Raw genomic sequence first — 18,066 nt, 5'->3', positions numbered from 1 at the left:
ATATATCACATTTCATTAGTTTTGTTATTTTATTTAATCTCATATTTATTATTAAGTTCATTTTATGTTTTTAATAACATTTAAATTAAAATGTTATTATAAAATAACATTTATTTCTTCTTTTTGTTATTCTTTTTTTTTATCTTTTAGAAGATAGCATGTCAGATACACCACACAAAAACCTAATATGTCGATGTTTCGAATCATCAGTTGTTGTAAGGTCCTGACATGCCTTTAGTGAAGTAATGCACCACCCAATACTAATTGGTTGTTGTTTATTATATTTGAGTTGAATACATGGTGTGTTATAAGAAAAATAAATTTTTTAAGTGGTGTTGATGATAAAGGAGATGAGGCATAGTCATAGTGTTATTGATATACTCAACATAAAATGACAACATAAATAATGAAGAGTTTCGATACTCATTTAATTCAAAATAAAAATCAGATACAACTTAAATGATGAATTATTTAATTTGAGAATGATTGAAAAAAACAATAAATGAATAGAAATAAAACATGATGAAAACATAATCATAAGTAGTTCATATTTAATTTCTTTTTTATCTTTTGTTTAGTTTTATTTTATCTTATTATTCTATTTAACCTATTGAAGTGTTCATTGTATGGATCAAGAAATAATTAATAAAAGTGAACGAACATTTCATAAAATACAATACATTTATATAGAAGATCAAATAAAATAAATGTGAGTAATAAATGATATGACAACAGTATGTGATAAGAAGATAATTCTAGTATTTACTAACAAATTTGAAATGTATAGACTTCTCCATTTCAAAATAATACAAATCAATAAACTAAAATAAAAACAATTCCAGCAGTAATATCAATAAATTGATTAGTCAACAAAGAATCAGTAAGAATACTAAAAGAACATTGTATTATAATTCTATATGAAATAATGGTAAATGATATAATAATTAAAAACATGAAAGACTTAATGAAATACTGTTGACATTATAGAGGTGAATATAGAGATACAGAGGTACCTCATAGACAAATTATTCAATAGAGAATGACGTAATCTCAAATGTGTAAAGAGAAGTAGATAAATCAGAATCTACTGAAACTTATTTTATTAATTTTTAACTGTTTATTATATCATTATTATATTCTTTCTTATTTATTTTCATTTTATTAGATACTTGTGTTTTGCTGGTTATTTGTAATGTTATTCATTTTACACTTCTTATTTCTTTTATTTTTTAATTTTTAATGTGTGGTGATATTTCAAATACATAGATTTGAATAAATGAAATAGAAGAAATTAAAATATTATAATTATATTCATTTATATTAGTAATATCATTCAAATGATTGTTATTTTATTTTATGTTGATTATGTCATCGTTTCTATTTTTCATTTTATTATACCATTATTCATTACTTCTAATTTCAATTAAAATATCAAATATCATTAGAATTGTATTATTTCAATTTATTCATTGTTAAATATTCTAAGAAAATCAAAATCAGATATAGTACTATTCATTGAATCAATATGAAACCAAGAAGAAAACATAGATGTTAAAATAGTTAGAAATGAAGAAGTTAAAAAGATGTTATTTTGTGAATGTAATAATAATGAGATTATTTATGAATATTTTCATTGATTTCTTTTGTTCATTTTCAAGTTGTTGATTTATTGTTTGCTTTGTGTTTGTTGTGTAATAATGTAATGTGTTATTTTAGTTTTGATAACATTAGGACAATTAATAATAATATAAAATAAACAAACACTTTGAGAAGAGAAAATTACAATTTCAAGAAGGTGCGAAACATAAGATGAATGAAGATGAAATATAATTCTATTTGCTTGTACATTTTCTTTGGTTCATCAGAAATATGTCAAGTAAATGAACCTATATGAACAAGAGATACTTATTCATTGAACTTCTTCTTTTCTATTTCAGAAATGAGAATATGTTTCATCAGATATAAAATAATTCAGTTGCAACAATTCATTTTCTTTAGTATATTAAACTGATATTATCACTAAATAAATTACTGATAAAGTAATTTTTCATCTAAAACAAATATTTGTTTCTTTATATCAAGATATTGGACAAATTCACCTCTATCATTATTTATTAAAAATTATATTTAAATATGATAATTTCTTAATACTTCATTGTGTATTTTTTTTTTCATTTATTTAATAATAATTGTGTTCTTTCAACTTAATCTTTCATCATTTCTTTATCAATATGTCTTCTTTGTTATTCTATTTAACGGATATGGATTTGTTTGAAAGAATTTGAATTTCTAATTATAAAATGTTGAATCAATTAAATTAAATAGGATTTAATGCAATTATTGTTGATGGTTTATATTTGTTTTGCTTTATTTTAATAGAGCACACATTCTAATAGGTACTTCTTCAATTATTAATGATTATCCCTCAAATACTTTTTTCTGTTGAGCAACTATTAATAATAATTCTCATTCAAATTCTTTTTGAACATAGACAATATGAAATAGTAAATGAGTCCAAATTAATTGACATGTAGGTGTTGATAATTGATGTGTCAAAAACACCTGCTCATCTAAGAATTGCGATTTTGTGTAATGAACCGTGTTATTATTTCATAGAAATATTCAACTTCTTTTAAATTAATAATTTTTCATATTGAAGATGATAAAGAATTATTCTGTTGACGTATGGAATATGACAATGAATATAAACGAAAGATAAAAAAAAAGATAGAATCTAATTTATATAACACACCAACTATACACAAACATTAGAAATCAGTATAAAATAATACAAATATCGAGAGATTATACTAGAGTAAATATAAAGAATAGATGTAAGATTTAAATTATAACATCTGAAAAATGAATAAAAAAATAAGGGAAATAGAAACAGAGTTCAGCGAATATAATAATTGAATACATAATAAGAAAATAAAGAAGAAGATATGAAAAGAAAAAAAAATAAATTTAGAAAAAAAAATAAAAATAAGAAAAATGAACTAAAAATCAGATTGTACATAAAGTTAAAATTAATATGTTCTTAGAACATAAATACGTAACTCTCCAGTTCGATCATCTCTTTATAATGTTACTGTTATACATTAATCAAGTGATTATTGTATTATTCATACTTGTATTACAAATTTGATTAATTAATTCTTAACGTCATGTTTGTTTATAGTTTCACAATATTTAATTAAAATTATTAAATGAATAATTATATATCATCAACAATAATTTGAATGAAACCTTTATTTCTTTTATTATTCTTTTTTCTTTTAAAATCTGCTATTTTACAAATTGGATACTTTACTAGTAGTTATTTGTTATCATTTGATTTACCTCATTTTGACTATACGTAAAATCAATTACACTAATTGGCTATATTTTTTATATATTAATATACCTAATATTTATTCTTTTATTTTAATTACTTCTGGTGTTTATGTTTTTATATTCAATTAGTTTCAATAAAGTGTTTAATGTTAATACCAATTAATTGTTATTATTAAATTTTTTATAATAACGTGAATATTTATTTTATATTTTTATTTTTATTCTTGAATAATTCTTGACTTAATTTATTTAATATTATTTTATTAGATTTTAATTTTGGTTGTAATTTCTTTTTATTTTCTCTTTGATTCATTAATCTTATTCTAGTCATTTAGAAAATATTTTAAATATATCTTTTCTAATTGTTGTTGAGTCTACTTCATTTGATCTGTTATTATTTATTTATGTTAATTTCAATATTTGTTGTTAATATTTTATTGTTGATAATACACCGTACTTATTCTTATTATTAAATAATTATTTCCATTAGTGATATATACATGTTTATTATTTTAACTGTATTTTGAATTGACTGATTATTTATTTAATATCTTCTATTATTTTACTGATAATATTCTAATTATCATATAAAATATATGATAAACTTCGGCTATTATTTAAATAGTTCCTTTGTATTACTTAATTTTTAAAAACAATATTTATTAAAGTGGAAGAAAATATAACAAATTATCTAATTCATTACATTTATTCTTCTTTAATTTCATTATATATTTTATGTTAGAGGTTAAACACAAACAATAAGTTCTATTCTTACACTTAAATATATTTCTTAATGTTATATTATTAAAAACTGGGATAAATGCAAAAGATTTGAAACTATACTTTCTTTTTACAACTCTATTCAAGCAATGTCTAATTCTTTCGTTTAAATAATTGGTAAATTTAAACAATGACAGAAGACAGTTAATACAAACTCTTTGTGAATTATTCATACATCAATTGTATACCCTTTATTTGTTTTGTATTTTTAATATAAAATATTTTGAATAACTATTGTTATTGTGGTCTGTTTATATAAAATTTCGTAAATCATTCTAATTTTGTCAACAAATGTTAGTTCTAATTATATTCTCCATTATTCTTACTGTTTATTTCATATCATTTTAATTAAAAGAAGACACTTCAATATCAGAATGTATTTATTCTTGTTTGTTAATTTTTATTTCATTTTCTTCTTCTAATGTATTGAATAATTACTGTTTATTGTTCGTATAAATTAATTCTAATTTGTTGATTCAATTACCAAGAATAAATAATGTTGAGTATAATTTATAGTTATTGGTTAATATGATTAAAATATTGAATTGTATTTTAAATAAAAAATAATTGTTTATTTATTTGTTTTATTATTCTTTATTTATACATAAGGTATGGTTGAATGTTTTAATCACATTTATTTTATATTCATCATAAAGTAATAATTATCTTATTCACTTTGTATTTTTTGTATTTATTATTTCATCATATTCATTTGTTCTTTGGATTGTATTATTACGCCATCATTTTATTATTACTATTCATTTGTCTTTAGTTTCATTGAATTAGGTATTGATAAAAAGTTGAATTATTTGATTTTTGTCTTAATTCTATAAGCTTTATTTCAAAAAAAAACCAAAAAGTGAATTAGCGTGTTATTTCTTCCATCACAAAATGTGACAATCTGATGAATCATTTACTTCAGGTTTTTGCGGCTCTTTTATTTCTGGTTTTGGGGTTGGTCTAGTTTCAGTCTTATAATAACTACCATTGGGTTTGAGTTTCCATTCAGTGTATGTAATTTCTCCATCATACCCTGTTCTTTTCTCTCTTATCTTACAGTCAATTCTTAACTTTATATTTCTGTCGTTTGCTTCTACAACTTCTGTGACTTCTTTTTCCTCAGTTTCAATGCTCTTATATTTAATCAACGGTTTTTCATTCCTCTTTTTGTTAATTGGAGTTAAATGATAACTCCATGTTAGAAGTCTTTCAATCTCCTTCTCTGATCTAGCGTTATCACTTCCTTCATCTGGGAGAGAGTCGACAAAATACATTGGAAATTCGATACATTCTCCATCTCGTGTTGTTTCTTTAATAAGTTTCTTTAATTCTGGAAGTACTTTCTCTTTCTTTGTTTTAATTTGTGTTTCTATTACTTCTTCTGATGTGTAATTATAACATTTAGTCCAAACAATACATACGTGTTCCCAGAATCCTTCTGTTGGAAAAACGTTACAAATTAACTTAAGCATTGTTTTAATATTCTCTGACAACACTTCTTTGTTGAAATTTAAAACAATTACAATAGCTTGAACGCCTTGTTGTTCTTTAATGTATTCAATAACATAGCTTAACCGATTTTCATTGACTTCGACAGAATCTTGAAGACCAGGTGTATCAATAACAAATATATTCTTTCTATCGGCTTCTCCATTAAATCCTACTGTTTCTTGTGTTTTAGGGCTTTCTTCAGTTCTTTCACCAAACACTCTCTTTTTCAAAATATAATTACCAAGCGAACTTTTACCATCACCTATCCCTCCAATCAAAATCATTTTAGTGTCTTTTATCTCACCTACACTCATTGAATATTATTTAGATGCAATTTCTTTAAATACTATTTTAAGACGATTGACTATAATTAACATTTAGTTTTAATGATGTTTATCATTTTTTTGTTTACAATTGAATGTAAAATTAAATCACAATAACTCTTATTTGAAATTATTCGATGTAAAATATTTTGAACTGAAAAAGAATGTTTAACTGTAATGACATTTATACCATTTTATCGATTTTTTTGAATCCTATTTCATAACGTCGAATACTATACAACATTGTTAGTAACTTTTTAACACATTTTTATTGATAATGACTAAAATCAATTTATTTAAATAATTATAAATAACCTATAACTGTATTTTTAAAACAAAGTCGATAATATTATTTATACTTTTATCTGTTGTGATGTTAAAATTACAACCGTAATAAAATTAACAAATTAGTTGTGATTTATTTTGAATAACATCACAATCAAATAACTATTACATTAGTGTATTTATTTAGTTGAATTGAATTTATAAATTCATTTATGTTATTTTCCAATTTTTGTGTATTTGTATTTAATAAGTAAGAAAAGTGAAATGAATTTACATTATTTAAATTCAACGATAAAGAAAAAATAATGGGGTAACCTTTTATAACATATTTATGGAGAATGCAAAAGAAGAGTTTAGTTGTTTTTTTATGAGTTAGTGTTGACTATTAATTTACAATAAAAGTAGTTGCCCTATCAGAATCACATTTTATACACAAACATTTTAATAAATATTGGTAGTGAATGAGTAATAATAACCATTTTTATTTTATGCTTTATTTATTCTTTATGTTTATAGTGTTTCATCTGTTTTAATTTAACCAAACGTTAACCCATAAATTCTTTATCTTAAATTATGTTTTTATTCAATTTATTAATTCAATAATGTTATTAAAAAATTTGAATTAATAGTTGAATGTTATATTCTCATAAACAGTACAATACTTTATTTAAATGAAAACAATGAAAATATTAAAAAATTAATAGTTAGGATAAGTTTCTAACATTTCTTGTTCACTAAATCACGACTTAAAGCCCTAACAGTATATTACGATTAAGAACACCATCAACAATATTTTCAAACTTTCGATCTCCAACCATATATTTTAATTCTTGAAGTTTTTCTTTTGAAGTATCAGCAAGTTGTTCTGGAACTTCTTGCATTTTGATTTTGCTCTTCTCCTCCTTCCATGCACCAAAACTAGCAATCCCATCATATCCAATTCTGTTTTCTCTCTTCAGGTGTTTGATTTTTAACTTTATATAACCATGTTGTACTTCTATAATTTCTGTTTCTTGTTTATATTCCATAATTATTTTCCGGTATTTAGAATCTGGCTCTTGTATTTCTTCAACATTAATATGTGGTAAAAAGCGAATCCATGTTAACATTGACTTTATTTCGTTATCTGATCTAATGTTATCACTTTCTTCATCTGGTTGTGAGTCTACAAAATACATTGGTAAAATAACTCTTTCATCTCCGGTTGTTTCTTTAGCTAATATTGATAATTCATTAAGATAACTATTCTTTTTATTTTCAATTTTTTTGTCTATTATCTTTTTTGGTGTGTAATTATAACATTTAGTCCAAACAATACACACATGTTCCCAAAAGTCATAAATTGGAAAAACATTGCTTATTATTTGAATCATTGTTTTGACTTCATTTGATAACCTATCTTGATTAATATCCAAACAAATAACAATGGCTTGTAATCCTTTTTGTTTTTTGATATAGTTTACCATCTGTTTAGTATGTTCTTCCTGTTTTTTTACACCATCACAGTCTTGAAATCCTGGTGTATCAATAACAAATACATTTTTTCTATCACCTTCTCCACTGTCTCCCATTGTCTTTTGTGTTACTGATTTAGCCCCATCATTTTCACTAAACACTTTCTTATTCAAAATATAATTACCAAGCGAACTTTTACCATCACCTGTCTTTCCTATAAGTATTAACTTAGTTTGTGTTATGCTTTGACTAATCATTGGATGTTATTTAGATGTAATTTCTTTAAATACTATTTTACTGTAACAAACATTTATTTATATATTTTATTTAATGATGTTTATTATAAAAATATTTCAACCCCATTTGAAATAAACAAATAAAATTCAGTGTTCTTAAAAAAAAATCCTCTTAAATATTCTTTATGTAAACAAAACAACAAATTATTTTTAAAATGAAATATTTTTTATGAATTTTGCTTTAACTTTTCTCTTAATGTCAATGGTGTGTCTATATTCACTTTTACATTAAAACGTTCTTTTCGAATCAATGAAATTACAAAATTATTCAAACCAAAATAAAATATTTTAAAGATTTTTTACTATACATTTAATTTTAATTGTTGCTTTGAAATTGAAATAAATGTCGTTCATATAAAAATAAATAATTTATGAGGTTATTTGAACAAAAAATTTTAAATAGTTTTATACAAATTTTGAAATATGGTTATTATTTGCAATTATTAAGATGCTGTTTTTGAATAATCACAATAAAGTTAACACCCCATAAACATTTGATTTTGTTAATGTGTTTCCAGTTGTTCGTTTATTTAGATTATTTTGACATGTCTTTAATTAAAATTTTTCCAACTCGAAAATACCTCTAGTTGTGTATACACTTTCTTTAATTTTTTTAGAACCCCTAGAGTAATAAATCATTGTCTTATCACAAAGTCAATGTCGATAACTGTGGATGATAAATATACTTAAAATAATGTGTTATATTATTTTAATATTTTGGTTTTTATTAAAATAAAGTCATGTTATTAAAATGACATATATTATAAATTATTTTTATTGTTTATTTCGTGAAATAATATAAAACTATATATGAACTTTATTTCATAAACCCAAATAATGAATTATTTTAGGGATCACATAATTGTGCAATACTTAGTAAAAAAGGAACCAAAAGAAGGGTTTTTCTTTGAAGTTTCATTTGTGTTATCATTTATTATTTCCCATTCACTACAAGTAATCTTTCCATTATACCCAATTTTTATTTCTCTTCTCATGGGTTTAATTTGTGGTACTGTATTTATTTCATTCTCTTTTACGTCTTCTCTTCTTTGCTTCTCTTCTGTGATAATGTTTTTGTATTCAGAACCTAGTAATCCTAGTTCTCTGCCAAATTTAATACTTTCTAACCTTTTAACCCATTCTAAAAGTTTTTTAATTGCTTTCTCTGACCGACTATTATCATCACAATCTTCATCTGGTTGTGAGTCGACATAATACATTTTAGGTTTAATGTCTTCTTTTTTCTTTGTCATCTCTTCAATAAGACTCTTTAATTTTGGATAATAACAGTCCTCTTTAGTTTTCTTGTGTATTTTTAAACGGTTTTTTGGTGTGTAGTAATAGCACTTAGTCCAAACAATACATACGTGATCCCAAAAGTCAAAAAATGGAAAAATAAAACACATGGTTTCAATCATTGTTTTTAAGTTATGAGAAATCTCATCATTATTAAAGTCCATGACAATAACAATTGCTTGTATTCCTGCTTTGTCCAAAGCATAACGAGCAATCTCATTCAACAATTCTTCATTCATTTTACTTGAATCAGAAAAACTAGGTGTATCAATAACAGATATATCATTTCTATCACCTTCTCCATAAACTTCATGACTTTCTTTTGTTTCTGGAGTTGGACTATTACTTACTTGAAAAGCATTCTTTTTATTTAGGATAAAATTACCAAGCGAACTTTTACCATATCCTGTATCACCGATCAAAAGGATTTTAGCTTTTTTACTCTCTGGCAAACTCATTATTTAATTTTTGGTTGTAATTTCAATTTCTTTAAATACTATGTGATTTTAATATTTATAACTATTCATTTCAAAAATGATTTTTATCAATTTTATTTACAACCTATTTTAAAAATAGGGATTTAATCATCAAAACAAAACATCTTTATTGTATTCTAAAATTGACAAATCATACCCCTTTTATTTATAAACACTTTTGTATCGGTTAATTAAGTGAAAACTAGTATAAATAAAACAATAGGCTTGACAAAATAATTGATTTTACAACATTAAAGTCATACGATTTTTTACATTAAACCTTTTCATTTTTATAAAATTATACTTCCTTTTCGATATAAAATCGATTTATCTTTATCAATTTAATTTTACAATACTTACAAAATTTATTCAAATAAAAATAATAAACAAAAATAAATGTATAAAGAAATCGATGATAAAAAATTTAACAAAGCGTTTTTTCATTTTCTGTTTATACGAACTAACAACGAAATTATCATACGCACTATTTGTTACAAATAATATTTTTACCACAATTATCCTATTTATTTGTTTTTAAAACATAAAAGATTACATCTTACTCTAAACATTCAACACAACCTAGTTAAAATTTATGTATATTCATTTTAATACGTATAGTTATTTTTCGTTCAGCCTTATCATACCAATTATTGTAATTCTAGAAATTAAATTATCTTTAAAAATTACATTTTTTAATTTTATTATTTACTTTAATTTTAACTTATGTTTAAGTAAATTGCTCTTATCTTTCTTGTGTTTGCTAAGAAATATGTTCATTTCCATAATAAAACAAATATCTTTTCAAAAATTATTTCTGTTATTCGTTTTAATTAATGATATTTAATTGTTTACACAACTTTTTATTGTTTCAAGAAGTTATGTTATTACAATTATTATCATTTTTCATCACTTTCTGTATTATCAAAGTTTTTTGACGTGATGCGTTGTGAAATTACAACATTACAATTGCAGTCTTGGTGTAATTAATGTGTATCACAAATTGAATGATTTATATTTTTTCATATTTAAATTTATTATTTTGTAATATATTTAAATGGCTTGTTGTTGTGTTTTATTTTGTTTATTATATTGAAGATATATTTCTGTTTATATTGTAAATTTAATATCATCTCATAGTAATAATTACTTATTGTAAGTAACTAAAATTAAACGAAGTATTGATGTTATATAATGAAGTGGATATTTTATAATTATATTTTCAATTTCTTTTGGTTATTTTCTGGTTGTTGTTCAAATATTTCTTCTGTTATTTAATAATTTTAATAAAATAACTTCCCCTTTTATTGGTTATTCAATATGTTCAGTTAGATTCAATGAAATTTATTTTTATAACAATCCAATAAAAATAAAGAGAAACCTTTATATATAGAATTTCATCTGTGATTTATATTCTTCAAACTTTAAATAGCATACTTCTTATAGTAAAAAATACACGAAATCAATTCCAAAAGTTAGAGTTGTTTTTGTTTTGATTTACTTGTTGTAAGAATATCCAACGTGAATTTAAGAAGGGGTTTTGCATAATACAGAAATGATGAAAGAATATATGTTGATCAATCAGGAACGTTAGTATTAACAAAAAGAATCAGTGACTATTTGCAATCCACTAACAACAATGAATTTAAAAACTGAAACTTTTATAGATAATAGAACAATGGAATTAAATAAAGGTTGTAATTCATAATTCCTTGTATTAACTTAGACTCATCATGTTCAATATTATTAATGATAGTATGTGATTTAATTCTGTTCTTTGTTTTTGTCTTAACCACATTTTTTTTTGGTAAATTTTATATCAGCCTATTTCTGATTACTTTTATATATGAATTACTTATTTAATTGCAAATATACCAGTCTTCGTGTTTGTTATTGATGGAAATAGTTGTGCAAGAAGATTTAAATCAAATAAAATGATTCTTTTATGATAAACACAAATTTCAACTAATCTTTCTGAATAACCTATTGGGCCATTACTAATTTCACCAGAAACTTGGAGTTGAAGATTAGAGTCAATCACAATTACAACATCTCCTTTATTAATTTCAAATTATTCAATAACAACTGGAAAAATGTAATTTTAAACACAAATAACAACGTCATTGATGTTGTTTCAATTTAAGATGTTAAAATTTTCTCAAGTTCTTTTTATAAAAACTATTATCAATAACTAAAATATCACAACTAATAATAATTAAATTATCTCCAAAATTATTGAACAAATCATTGAATCTTTTCAGAGTTATTGTGTTACGTAAATAATAATGAGACGAGCCATAAAAAGATAGTGAAATTTAAATATTGATTTAATGTTTAATAAAATCTTATCATTTTATTATATTTTCAAAAAAGAACAAAAATAAGAATTAATAGATCTATCCACAATTAACTATTATGAATAATGAGAATGCTTATTTCAGTTAATTCTATATTATAACTATTAATAGAATATAATAAATAAAATGTTAATAACATGTTTTTCAATAATGAATTGTTTATAATATTTGTTGAAACAAAATTATAATTATAATAAATGTAACTTTATTATTACTTCTTTGTACATTATTCAATTTTTTATTCATATTGATATATTAATTCTTTACTTTATATTATTTTCTATTTAAACTATTAACCATCAATTCAAACACTTTGTTTACACACTATTTTCTTCATTCTTTTAATCATTCAATTTGAATTATCCATACTACTGCTATCATTTATTTCATCACATTTTTGTTTCGTTCTTTATTTCGATATTGTTTATATTCTCTTTTTATTTTACTATGTTATTTCTTTCCATTATAAATCTATTTAATATTTCAACTAATAATAACGTTAAAATGATTATACATATTGAAAGAAATAATTTATTCATTAATATAGTGACAGCTATTTGATGGTCATTACATTTCTATTGTTTTGTTTTAAAGTTGGTATTGATTTCTCACTCTTCGTACCTTTTATTTTTTTATTTGTATTAGTTCACATCCTTTTTAATAATGTTTTGAATTTTTTTACTATTTTATCCTTTGTAAAGTCATTTTCAAATAGAATTTAGAATAAACAAATAAAAGATGTTTATTACAAATAAAAGTAATCATTTTCATTTTTGTATTATGCCAATTTCTTATAATTTTAATAATTTTACCAAATTGTTAAGTGTTATATTATTGGAGAATAATGTACTGAATTTATTGATATTAAATTATTAATTACTGAATTATTATTTCAATGTTAGGAATTAAATTTATTAAATTGATTATTAGTACATGACTATATCATTAAACAAATGATAGTATTTTTTTCTTTAAATTCACTATAATCATTATATTCATATATTTTGTGATCAAGAATACCATCATTGATTGATTTTTGTATAATTATTTCATTGTTTGTATCTATTATATTAAATGCTTTCTTTTTTCTATCATTTGTAATGAATTGTCCATTGATATCATGTTGAATAACACAAATTATATCAATAAGATACTCTTCATCAAATGAATATTCTCTTAATGATGTTGATTTAATTACTTCGTATTGTTCAGGTGATATTTTTCCTTTCTTATTAACAACATTTTCTATCATTCTAAATATTATTTCATCTCTCTTTTCTGAAAATTCTGTATTTTCAATTAACTCATCTAAATTAATTCTAGTATTATTAATGAAGTTATCAATGATATTCTCATGTGATGTATTGAAATATTCATTTAATATTATTTTGAAACTCTCATTCATTTTGGTTTGTTGATTAAATTCATGTAAAAAATCATCAACTTTTATTTGTGGAAATTGTTTGCTAATCAAATTCCCTCTAAGAATAATTTCTAATTCTTTTGGTTCACTGTTTAATAGAATTTGTGTGAATTTAGTTTTACCTGATGATGATGAAATATCAATATTCATCCAATGTAAAATATCTGGTAATGGAATTCTGAAATATGATAAATGTGTGATGATTGATGGTAATTGAAATACACTATTCTCATGACATTTTTGATATGAAAGAAATTTAGATAAAGTAGGAATATAAGGAATAAATTCAGGATTAACATCAACGTCAATGTAATATTCATTGTTAATAATATTTGTTCGTAGAATAACAAATTTATTATTGAATTGATATAATTCATATTTTTGTGTATCAATTTTAATTTGGTTGATTCTTTGAATGAACGAAATATTAATTGTTTTATATTTTGTGTCAATTGAATTAATGAAATGAGTTGATTGTCTCATAGTATTTGTGTTTCTAACATTCATATCTTATAATTTATATTCTTTTCAAGTTATATTTTTGTTTTTTTTTAACAATTTTAATTGAATTGTTAGTTCACCATAACATAATGAACAACATAATCATTCCACATGAAATTGATATTCCAATCAACAACTTCCTCATTCAAAGTGATGGAAAATGTGGGGTTTATTTTCATGATAAAGAAACACATGAATTGTATCAATACATTCAAAAATCACAAAGAGTAATTAATGTTGAACACCAATTTGTTGGAACAATATTGTTCACATTGTCAGCTAACAAACAAGCATTCATTACAAAAAAACAAACAAGAAACATCATGGTTAAAACAAATGAAAGTAAAACACCATCATTAATAAAAGTAAATGATGATCCTCAAATACTTTATTTTATCAATGATAAAACATTGATGATAGTAGGATTAAAAAGTACAACATTGGTATCATTAAATACATTTATTCCTTTATCTACTTATAAATATTTAAGACCATGGAAAATAATACATTACAAAAACATAATTGTGTTATTATATAATGATTTAAATAAAATTCGAGGAATTGTAATAGAATGTATAGGAGATACAATATCAAAAACATCAGAGATTGATGTTAGTAATCCATCTCAACAAAAAGTATCACTTCCAACAATTCAATTAATAATTATCATGGAAATACCTTATTTAGCCATTCATTTCAATGTTGGACCAATCTATTTATTCAATTTAAATAATCCACATGAAATTGTGAATAGATATGAATCACCAAATGGAAATATTATTATAATGTCAATTGATGATACATTAGTTATATTTGATGGTAAGAAAGCATATATTCATAATATCATCACTTTTAATACTATAACTCATTTGAAAATAAAACAAGAATCAATTGAAAAAGTTAAAGGAAAAGAACAACACAAAGAATTAATATTCACAATATCTAAATTATCACCAAAATGTCCAATTCATATAGTTGATTATCAACTTAATATTCATTCTACATTAATAATTCATAATTCTCTTCTTGTTGATCAGATTAATTCAAAATGTACAACATTTCATTTTAATTATCAAAAGTTAAATCAACAAATACAATTATTTTCAGATGAATGTTCTCGTTTATTATTCTTCATTGAACGTCATGCATTTGATGTTTGTAAAATACTTCTTGAAGAATATGGAAAAAAGAAAACATCGTTGTGGATTGTTTGTGAATTATTCAGAATTATTGTCTCTTCCAATTTACAAGAATTTGATCTTCAAATTGCTGTTCAATCATTGATAAGAAATGTTGATGATCCAAATTATATTGTTGGTGCTTATCTTGAAGCAGTTAGAGCATCAACACAAACAAATGAAGGAGGAATATCAGATGACTTACAAGCAGATTTTATTCAGAAATTAAATGGATTAAATAAATTCAATACAATCAAAGAATTTATTCAACACCATATTGTTAATGACAACACACAAGTTGCTTTATCATTATGTAAATCAGCAGATGAGACAATAGAAAGATATGGATTAGATATGTTAAAAAGAATCGGGGATTATAAAACATTGATTGAGTGTTTAATTCGTAAGGGAAGAGTAGTAGAAGCAGTTCGTTTTGCAGAACATAAAAACCTACAATTAGATAAAACAATGATATGGGAAGCATTAGCAAACAATAAAAATGAACCAATACAATACCAATTACAATGGTTCTTTCTAGATCATCAATAATAAATATTTGATATATTAATTTAATTATATGACAATATTGTATTAAATTTTGTTTAATTTTTAAATGAAAGAAAACACTATTAAATGGTTAATGATAATTTCATAAATGAATAAATTGTTTATTATTCTTTATTCTGATTTATAATAATGAAATATGATTTATTAATCATTATAATTATGATAGCATAATTTAAAATGAATATTTCTTCATATCTTAAGTTAACAATAATCATATATAATGTTTATAAATGATTATGAAATAATTTTCATCATTATCAATAATACATCAATAACTTATATTAATCATTTATTACATTGAATATAAATTTTAATGATTAGTTAATTGATTAGGTATTTAATTAAATTCAATGATAAATCTGTATTAATTTGAAATGATTAAAAATGTAATTATCAACTTGATGATTATTTATCATTGATAATAACGATTTTAATAAATACAAGATTATAAAATAAATTGCAATATTGAGATACAGATATTTTGAATGTCTGATAAAAGGTAATCAAAAACAAATAAAGTTACCACGGAAATAATAAAAATATAATTTGAATATAATGAATATGATCAATTTAATTAATAAAATGTTTTATCTATAATAATATGATTAATGAATGAATTGATAAATACAAAAGATGATAGTTAAACACTGAGGATAGTTAATGAGATATAAATTATTTTATTATCATTAAACCTTTAAAATAATAAGAATGAATAAAAAAGCATTAATAAGTAATCAATCATTTTAATTGATATTATTTCATTGATGCTTCAATCTATATTGCATTTTATTTATTATCATTTTATCTAATAGTTTTCTTCTGAAATTTAAAAGGTTTGTTCTCTTCTATTTTTTTTCCTTCTTCCTAATACTACTTCATCGGTCACGAAATTATGCATTTTATTCGTATTCATCATTATATTATTATATTGATTTGTGATGTTGTTAATTATTTCATAATTGTTGTATAAATGTAATGAATGTATTCATTGTTTGTTTAAAACATGGTGTTTATGTTTGATAGTTCATTGAAATGAATTATCATGTTGCAAATTAATTCTTGTTAAATGTTTAAAAGGTAAAAAATAGTAGAAAATATTATTAGATGAAAATATTTGTGATTAAATATGAGAATAACATATTTGTAAATTATTAGTTATATCTTTCTACTTCGATTTCTGTATTAAATAAATATATCTGTTGATGAAATTGAAATTAAATAAAATAAATATAAAAAGAAAATGATAAAAGAAAGAATAAAGAAAATAATAAGAAAATAAATATAATGATTAATGATAAAATTGATGAATTATTATCATGAATGAAAGTTGAAGATGAACATTAAATTCATTATTATTAATTATAAATGTTTAATTTATATTACATATTAAATAGTCATTCTTCATTCTGTATTATTGTGTTGATGTTTAAATTATTCAATTTGTTATTATTATATCATCATTTCATTGATACTTCTTATTTATTATCTTTTTATTTATTTCATCATTTATCTCTTGTTTGATATGATAATATAAATAATTTACATTGTATATTATCATCATTCATCATTGATAATCATCTGTGATATAATTTAATTTTCATATCAATAATTATATCATTTAAATAAATAAATAATAACATTTGTTAACATATCATTATGATATCTCATCAATGTGATAAATGAAATAGAACATATTTACTCATTAATAACAATACGATTGATATTCATATTTATATAATCATTGTTATTCATAAATAACATTATAAATTTGAATTAACATAATATTCTTCTTTATTACATTTCATAATGATATTTTCACATTAAAATAGATTTGATGGTAAATGAAATGAAATAAAGAATAATATAAAATGAACAGATTTATGAATGAATATACTCAACAAATCAAGATACATCATACTCAATACAATAAGATATTACAAAGTATCAACTGATGGTTATAGAATTATTATTTTACCTACTTTTTATTTTATTTTATATTTTTATAATTTTAAGAGAAAATAATAGAAAACAGAATAATCTAATAATCAAAAAATATATTACACTATTTTCAATTGAGCAATTTATTTAGATGCATAATTTCTTCACTTATTTTGGTTCCCTTTTATTATCATTTCTTTATTTATTCTCTCTTCTTATTCATTTTTATTGAATATTAATTTAAAATTAATTATAAAATCATTTTATAATTTAATATCTCTTCTATTTCTATATTATTTTCATTCTTCTTATTTATCATTAAATATATTTCTTTTATATTCTTATGTTTTTCATTATCTACTATTAA

The 18,066-nt window shown here is 22.0% G+C and overlaps 5 protein-coding genes across 5 annotated transcripts, besides 43 other annotated features; 1 reads left to right on the top strand and 4 right to left on the bottom strand.

The window, feature by feature from the left end:
• Positions 1-73: part of a microsatellite that runs on past the window's edge.
• A 5-nt stretch (positions 74-78) lies between these two features.
• Positions 79-116: a sequence feature (AT_rich).
• A 30-nt stretch (positions 117-146) lies between these two features.
• Positions 147-288: a repeat region.
• Positions 280-498: a repeat region.
• Positions 499-516: 18 nt separating this feature from the next.
• Positions 517-562: a repeat region.
• A 532-nt stretch (positions 563-1,094) lies between these two features.
• Positions 1,095-1,237: a microsatellite.
• Positions 1,238-1,297: 60 nt separating this feature from the next.
• Positions 1,298-1,412: a microsatellite.
• Positions 1,413-1,734: 322 nt separating this feature from the next.
• Positions 1,735-1,757: a sequence feature (AT_rich).
• Positions 1,758-2,106: 349 nt separating this feature from the next.
• Positions 2,107-2,191: a sequence feature (AT_rich).
• Positions 2,192-2,928: 737 nt separating this feature from the next.
• Positions 2,929-2,992: a microsatellite.
• A 195-nt stretch (positions 2,993-3,187) lies between these two features.
• Positions 3,188-3,225: a sequence feature (AT_rich).
• A 157-nt stretch (positions 3,226-3,382) lies between these two features.
• Positions 3,383-3,433: a sequence feature (AT_rich).
• Positions 3,434-3,493: 60 nt separating this feature from the next.
• Positions 3,494-3,526: a sequence feature (AT_rich).
• An 8-nt stretch (positions 3,527-3,534) lies between these two features.
• Positions 3,535-3,562: a microsatellite.
• Positions 3,563-3,576: 14 nt separating this feature from the next.
• Positions 3,577-3,662: a microsatellite.
• Positions 3,663-3,871: 209 nt separating this feature from the next.
• Positions 3,872-3,934: a sequence feature (AT_rich).
• A 41-nt stretch (positions 3,935-3,975) lies between these two features.
• Positions 3,976-4,003: a sequence feature (AT_rich).
• A 316-nt stretch (positions 4,004-4,319) lies between these two features.
• Positions 4,320-4,341: a sequence feature (AT_rich).
• Positions 4,342-4,639: 298 nt separating this feature from the next.
• Positions 4,640-4,719: a sequence feature (AT_rich).
• Positions 4,720-5,000: 281 nt separating this feature from the next.
• Positions 5,001-5,921, bottom strand: EDI_036170 (uncharacterized protein; the record flags this gene model as incomplete). The annotated part of the gene is made up of 1 exon (XM_001741841.1): positions 5,001-5,921. One exon carries the CDS (start codon positions 5,919-5,921, stop codon positions 5,001-5,003), a length of 921 nt encoding a protein of 306 aa, XP_001741893.1.
• A 298-nt stretch (positions 5,922-6,219) lies between these two features.
• Positions 6,220-6,244: a sequence feature (AT_rich).
• Positions 6,245-6,781: 537 nt separating this feature from the next.
• Positions 6,782-6,843: a sequence feature (AT_rich).
• A 118-nt stretch (positions 6,844-6,961) lies between these two features.
• On the bottom strand, positions 6,962-7,927 carry EDI_036160 (uncharacterized protein; the record flags this gene model as incomplete). The annotated part of the gene is made up of 1 exon (XM_001741840.1): positions 6,962-7,927. The coding sequence occupies one exon, from the start codon at positions 7,925-7,927 to the stop codon at positions 6,962-6,964; it is 966 nt and encodes a 321-aa protein (XP_001741892.1).
• Positions 7,928-7,978: 51 nt separating this feature from the next.
• Positions 7,979-8,024: a sequence feature (AT_rich).
• Positions 8,025-8,107: 83 nt separating this feature from the next.
• Positions 8,108-8,137: a sequence feature (AT_rich).
• A 104-nt stretch (positions 8,138-8,241) lies between these two features.
• Positions 8,242-8,288: a sequence feature (AT_rich).
• A 30-nt stretch (positions 8,289-8,318) lies between these two features.
• Positions 8,319-8,339: a sequence feature (AT_rich).
• Positions 8,340-8,642: 303 nt separating this feature from the next.
• Positions 8,643-8,753: a sequence feature (AT_rich).
• Positions 8,754-8,820: 67 nt separating this feature from the next.
• Positions 8,821-9,720, bottom strand: EDI_036150 (uncharacterized protein; the record flags this gene model as incomplete). Its single annotated transcript, XM_001741839.1, has 1 exon — positions 8,821-9,720. One exon carries the CDS (start codon positions 9,718-9,720, stop codon positions 8,821-8,823), a length of 900 nt encoding a protein of 299 aa, XP_001741891.1.
• A 356-nt stretch (positions 9,721-10,076) lies between these two features.
• Positions 10,077-10,136: a sequence feature (AT_rich).
• A 264-nt stretch (positions 10,137-10,400) lies between these two features.
• Positions 10,401-10,458: a sequence feature (AT_rich).
• Positions 10,459-10,745: 287 nt separating this feature from the next.
• Positions 10,746-10,794: a sequence feature (AT_rich).
• Positions 10,795-11,005: 211 nt separating this feature from the next.
• Positions 11,006-11,030: a sequence feature (AT_rich).
• A 1,016-nt stretch (positions 11,031-12,046) lies between these two features.
• Positions 12,047-12,100: a sequence feature (AT_rich).
• An 11-nt stretch (positions 12,101-12,111) lies between these two features.
• Positions 12,112-12,187: a repeat region.
• A 7-nt stretch (positions 12,188-12,194) lies between these two features.
• Positions 12,195-12,381: a sequence feature (AT_rich).
• Positions 12,382-12,944: 563 nt separating this feature from the next.
• Positions 12,945-13,021: a sequence feature (AT_rich).
• Positions 13,022-13,029: 8 nt separating this feature from the next.
• On the bottom strand, positions 13,030-14,022 carry EDI_036130 (uncharacterized protein; the record flags this gene model as incomplete). Its single annotated transcript, XM_001741838.1, has 1 exon — positions 13,030-14,022. The coding sequence occupies one exon, from the start codon at positions 14,020-14,022 to the stop codon at positions 13,030-13,032; it is 993 nt and encodes a 330-aa protein (XP_001741890.1).
• Positions 14,023-14,025: 3 nt separating this feature from the next.
• Positions 14,026-14,081: a sequence feature (AT_rich).
• Positions 14,082-14,105: 24 nt separating this feature from the next.
• EDI_036120 (uncharacterized protein) lies at positions 14,106-15,743 on the top strand (the record flags this gene model as incomplete). Its single annotated transcript, XM_001741837.1, has 1 exon — positions 14,106-15,743. The coding sequence occupies one exon, from the start codon at positions 14,106-14,108 to the stop codon at positions 15,741-15,743; it is 1,638 nt and encodes a 545-aa protein (XP_001741889.1).
• Positions 15,739-15,922: a sequence feature (AT_rich).
• Positions 15,923-16,289: 367 nt separating this feature from the next.
• Positions 16,290-16,364: a sequence feature (AT_rich).
• A 580-nt stretch (positions 16,365-16,944) lies between these two features.
• Positions 16,945-17,053: a microsatellite.
• Positions 16,978-17,061: a microsatellite.
• Positions 17,062-17,100: 39 nt separating this feature from the next.
• Positions 17,101-17,154: a sequence feature (AT_rich).
• Positions 17,155-17,344: 190 nt separating this feature from the next.
• Positions 17,345-17,398: a sequence feature (AT_rich).
• Positions 17,399-17,740: 342 nt separating this feature from the next.
• Positions 17,741-17,773: a sequence feature (AT_rich).
• A 108-nt stretch (positions 17,774-17,881) lies between these two features.
• Positions 17,882-18,058: a microsatellite.
• Between the last annotated feature and the right edge of the window lie 8 nt (positions 18,059-18,066).

Source organism: Entamoeba dispar, genomic scaffold (assembly GCF_000209125.1).
Source record: "Entamoeba dispar SAW760 scf_1105229464121 genomic scaffold, whole genome shotgun sequence".
NCBI classification, from domain to species: Eukaryota; Evosea; order Mastigamoebida; family Endamoebidae; genus Entamoeba; species Entamoeba dispar.
This window is presented reverse-complemented; position numbering and strand designations above follow the sequence as displayed.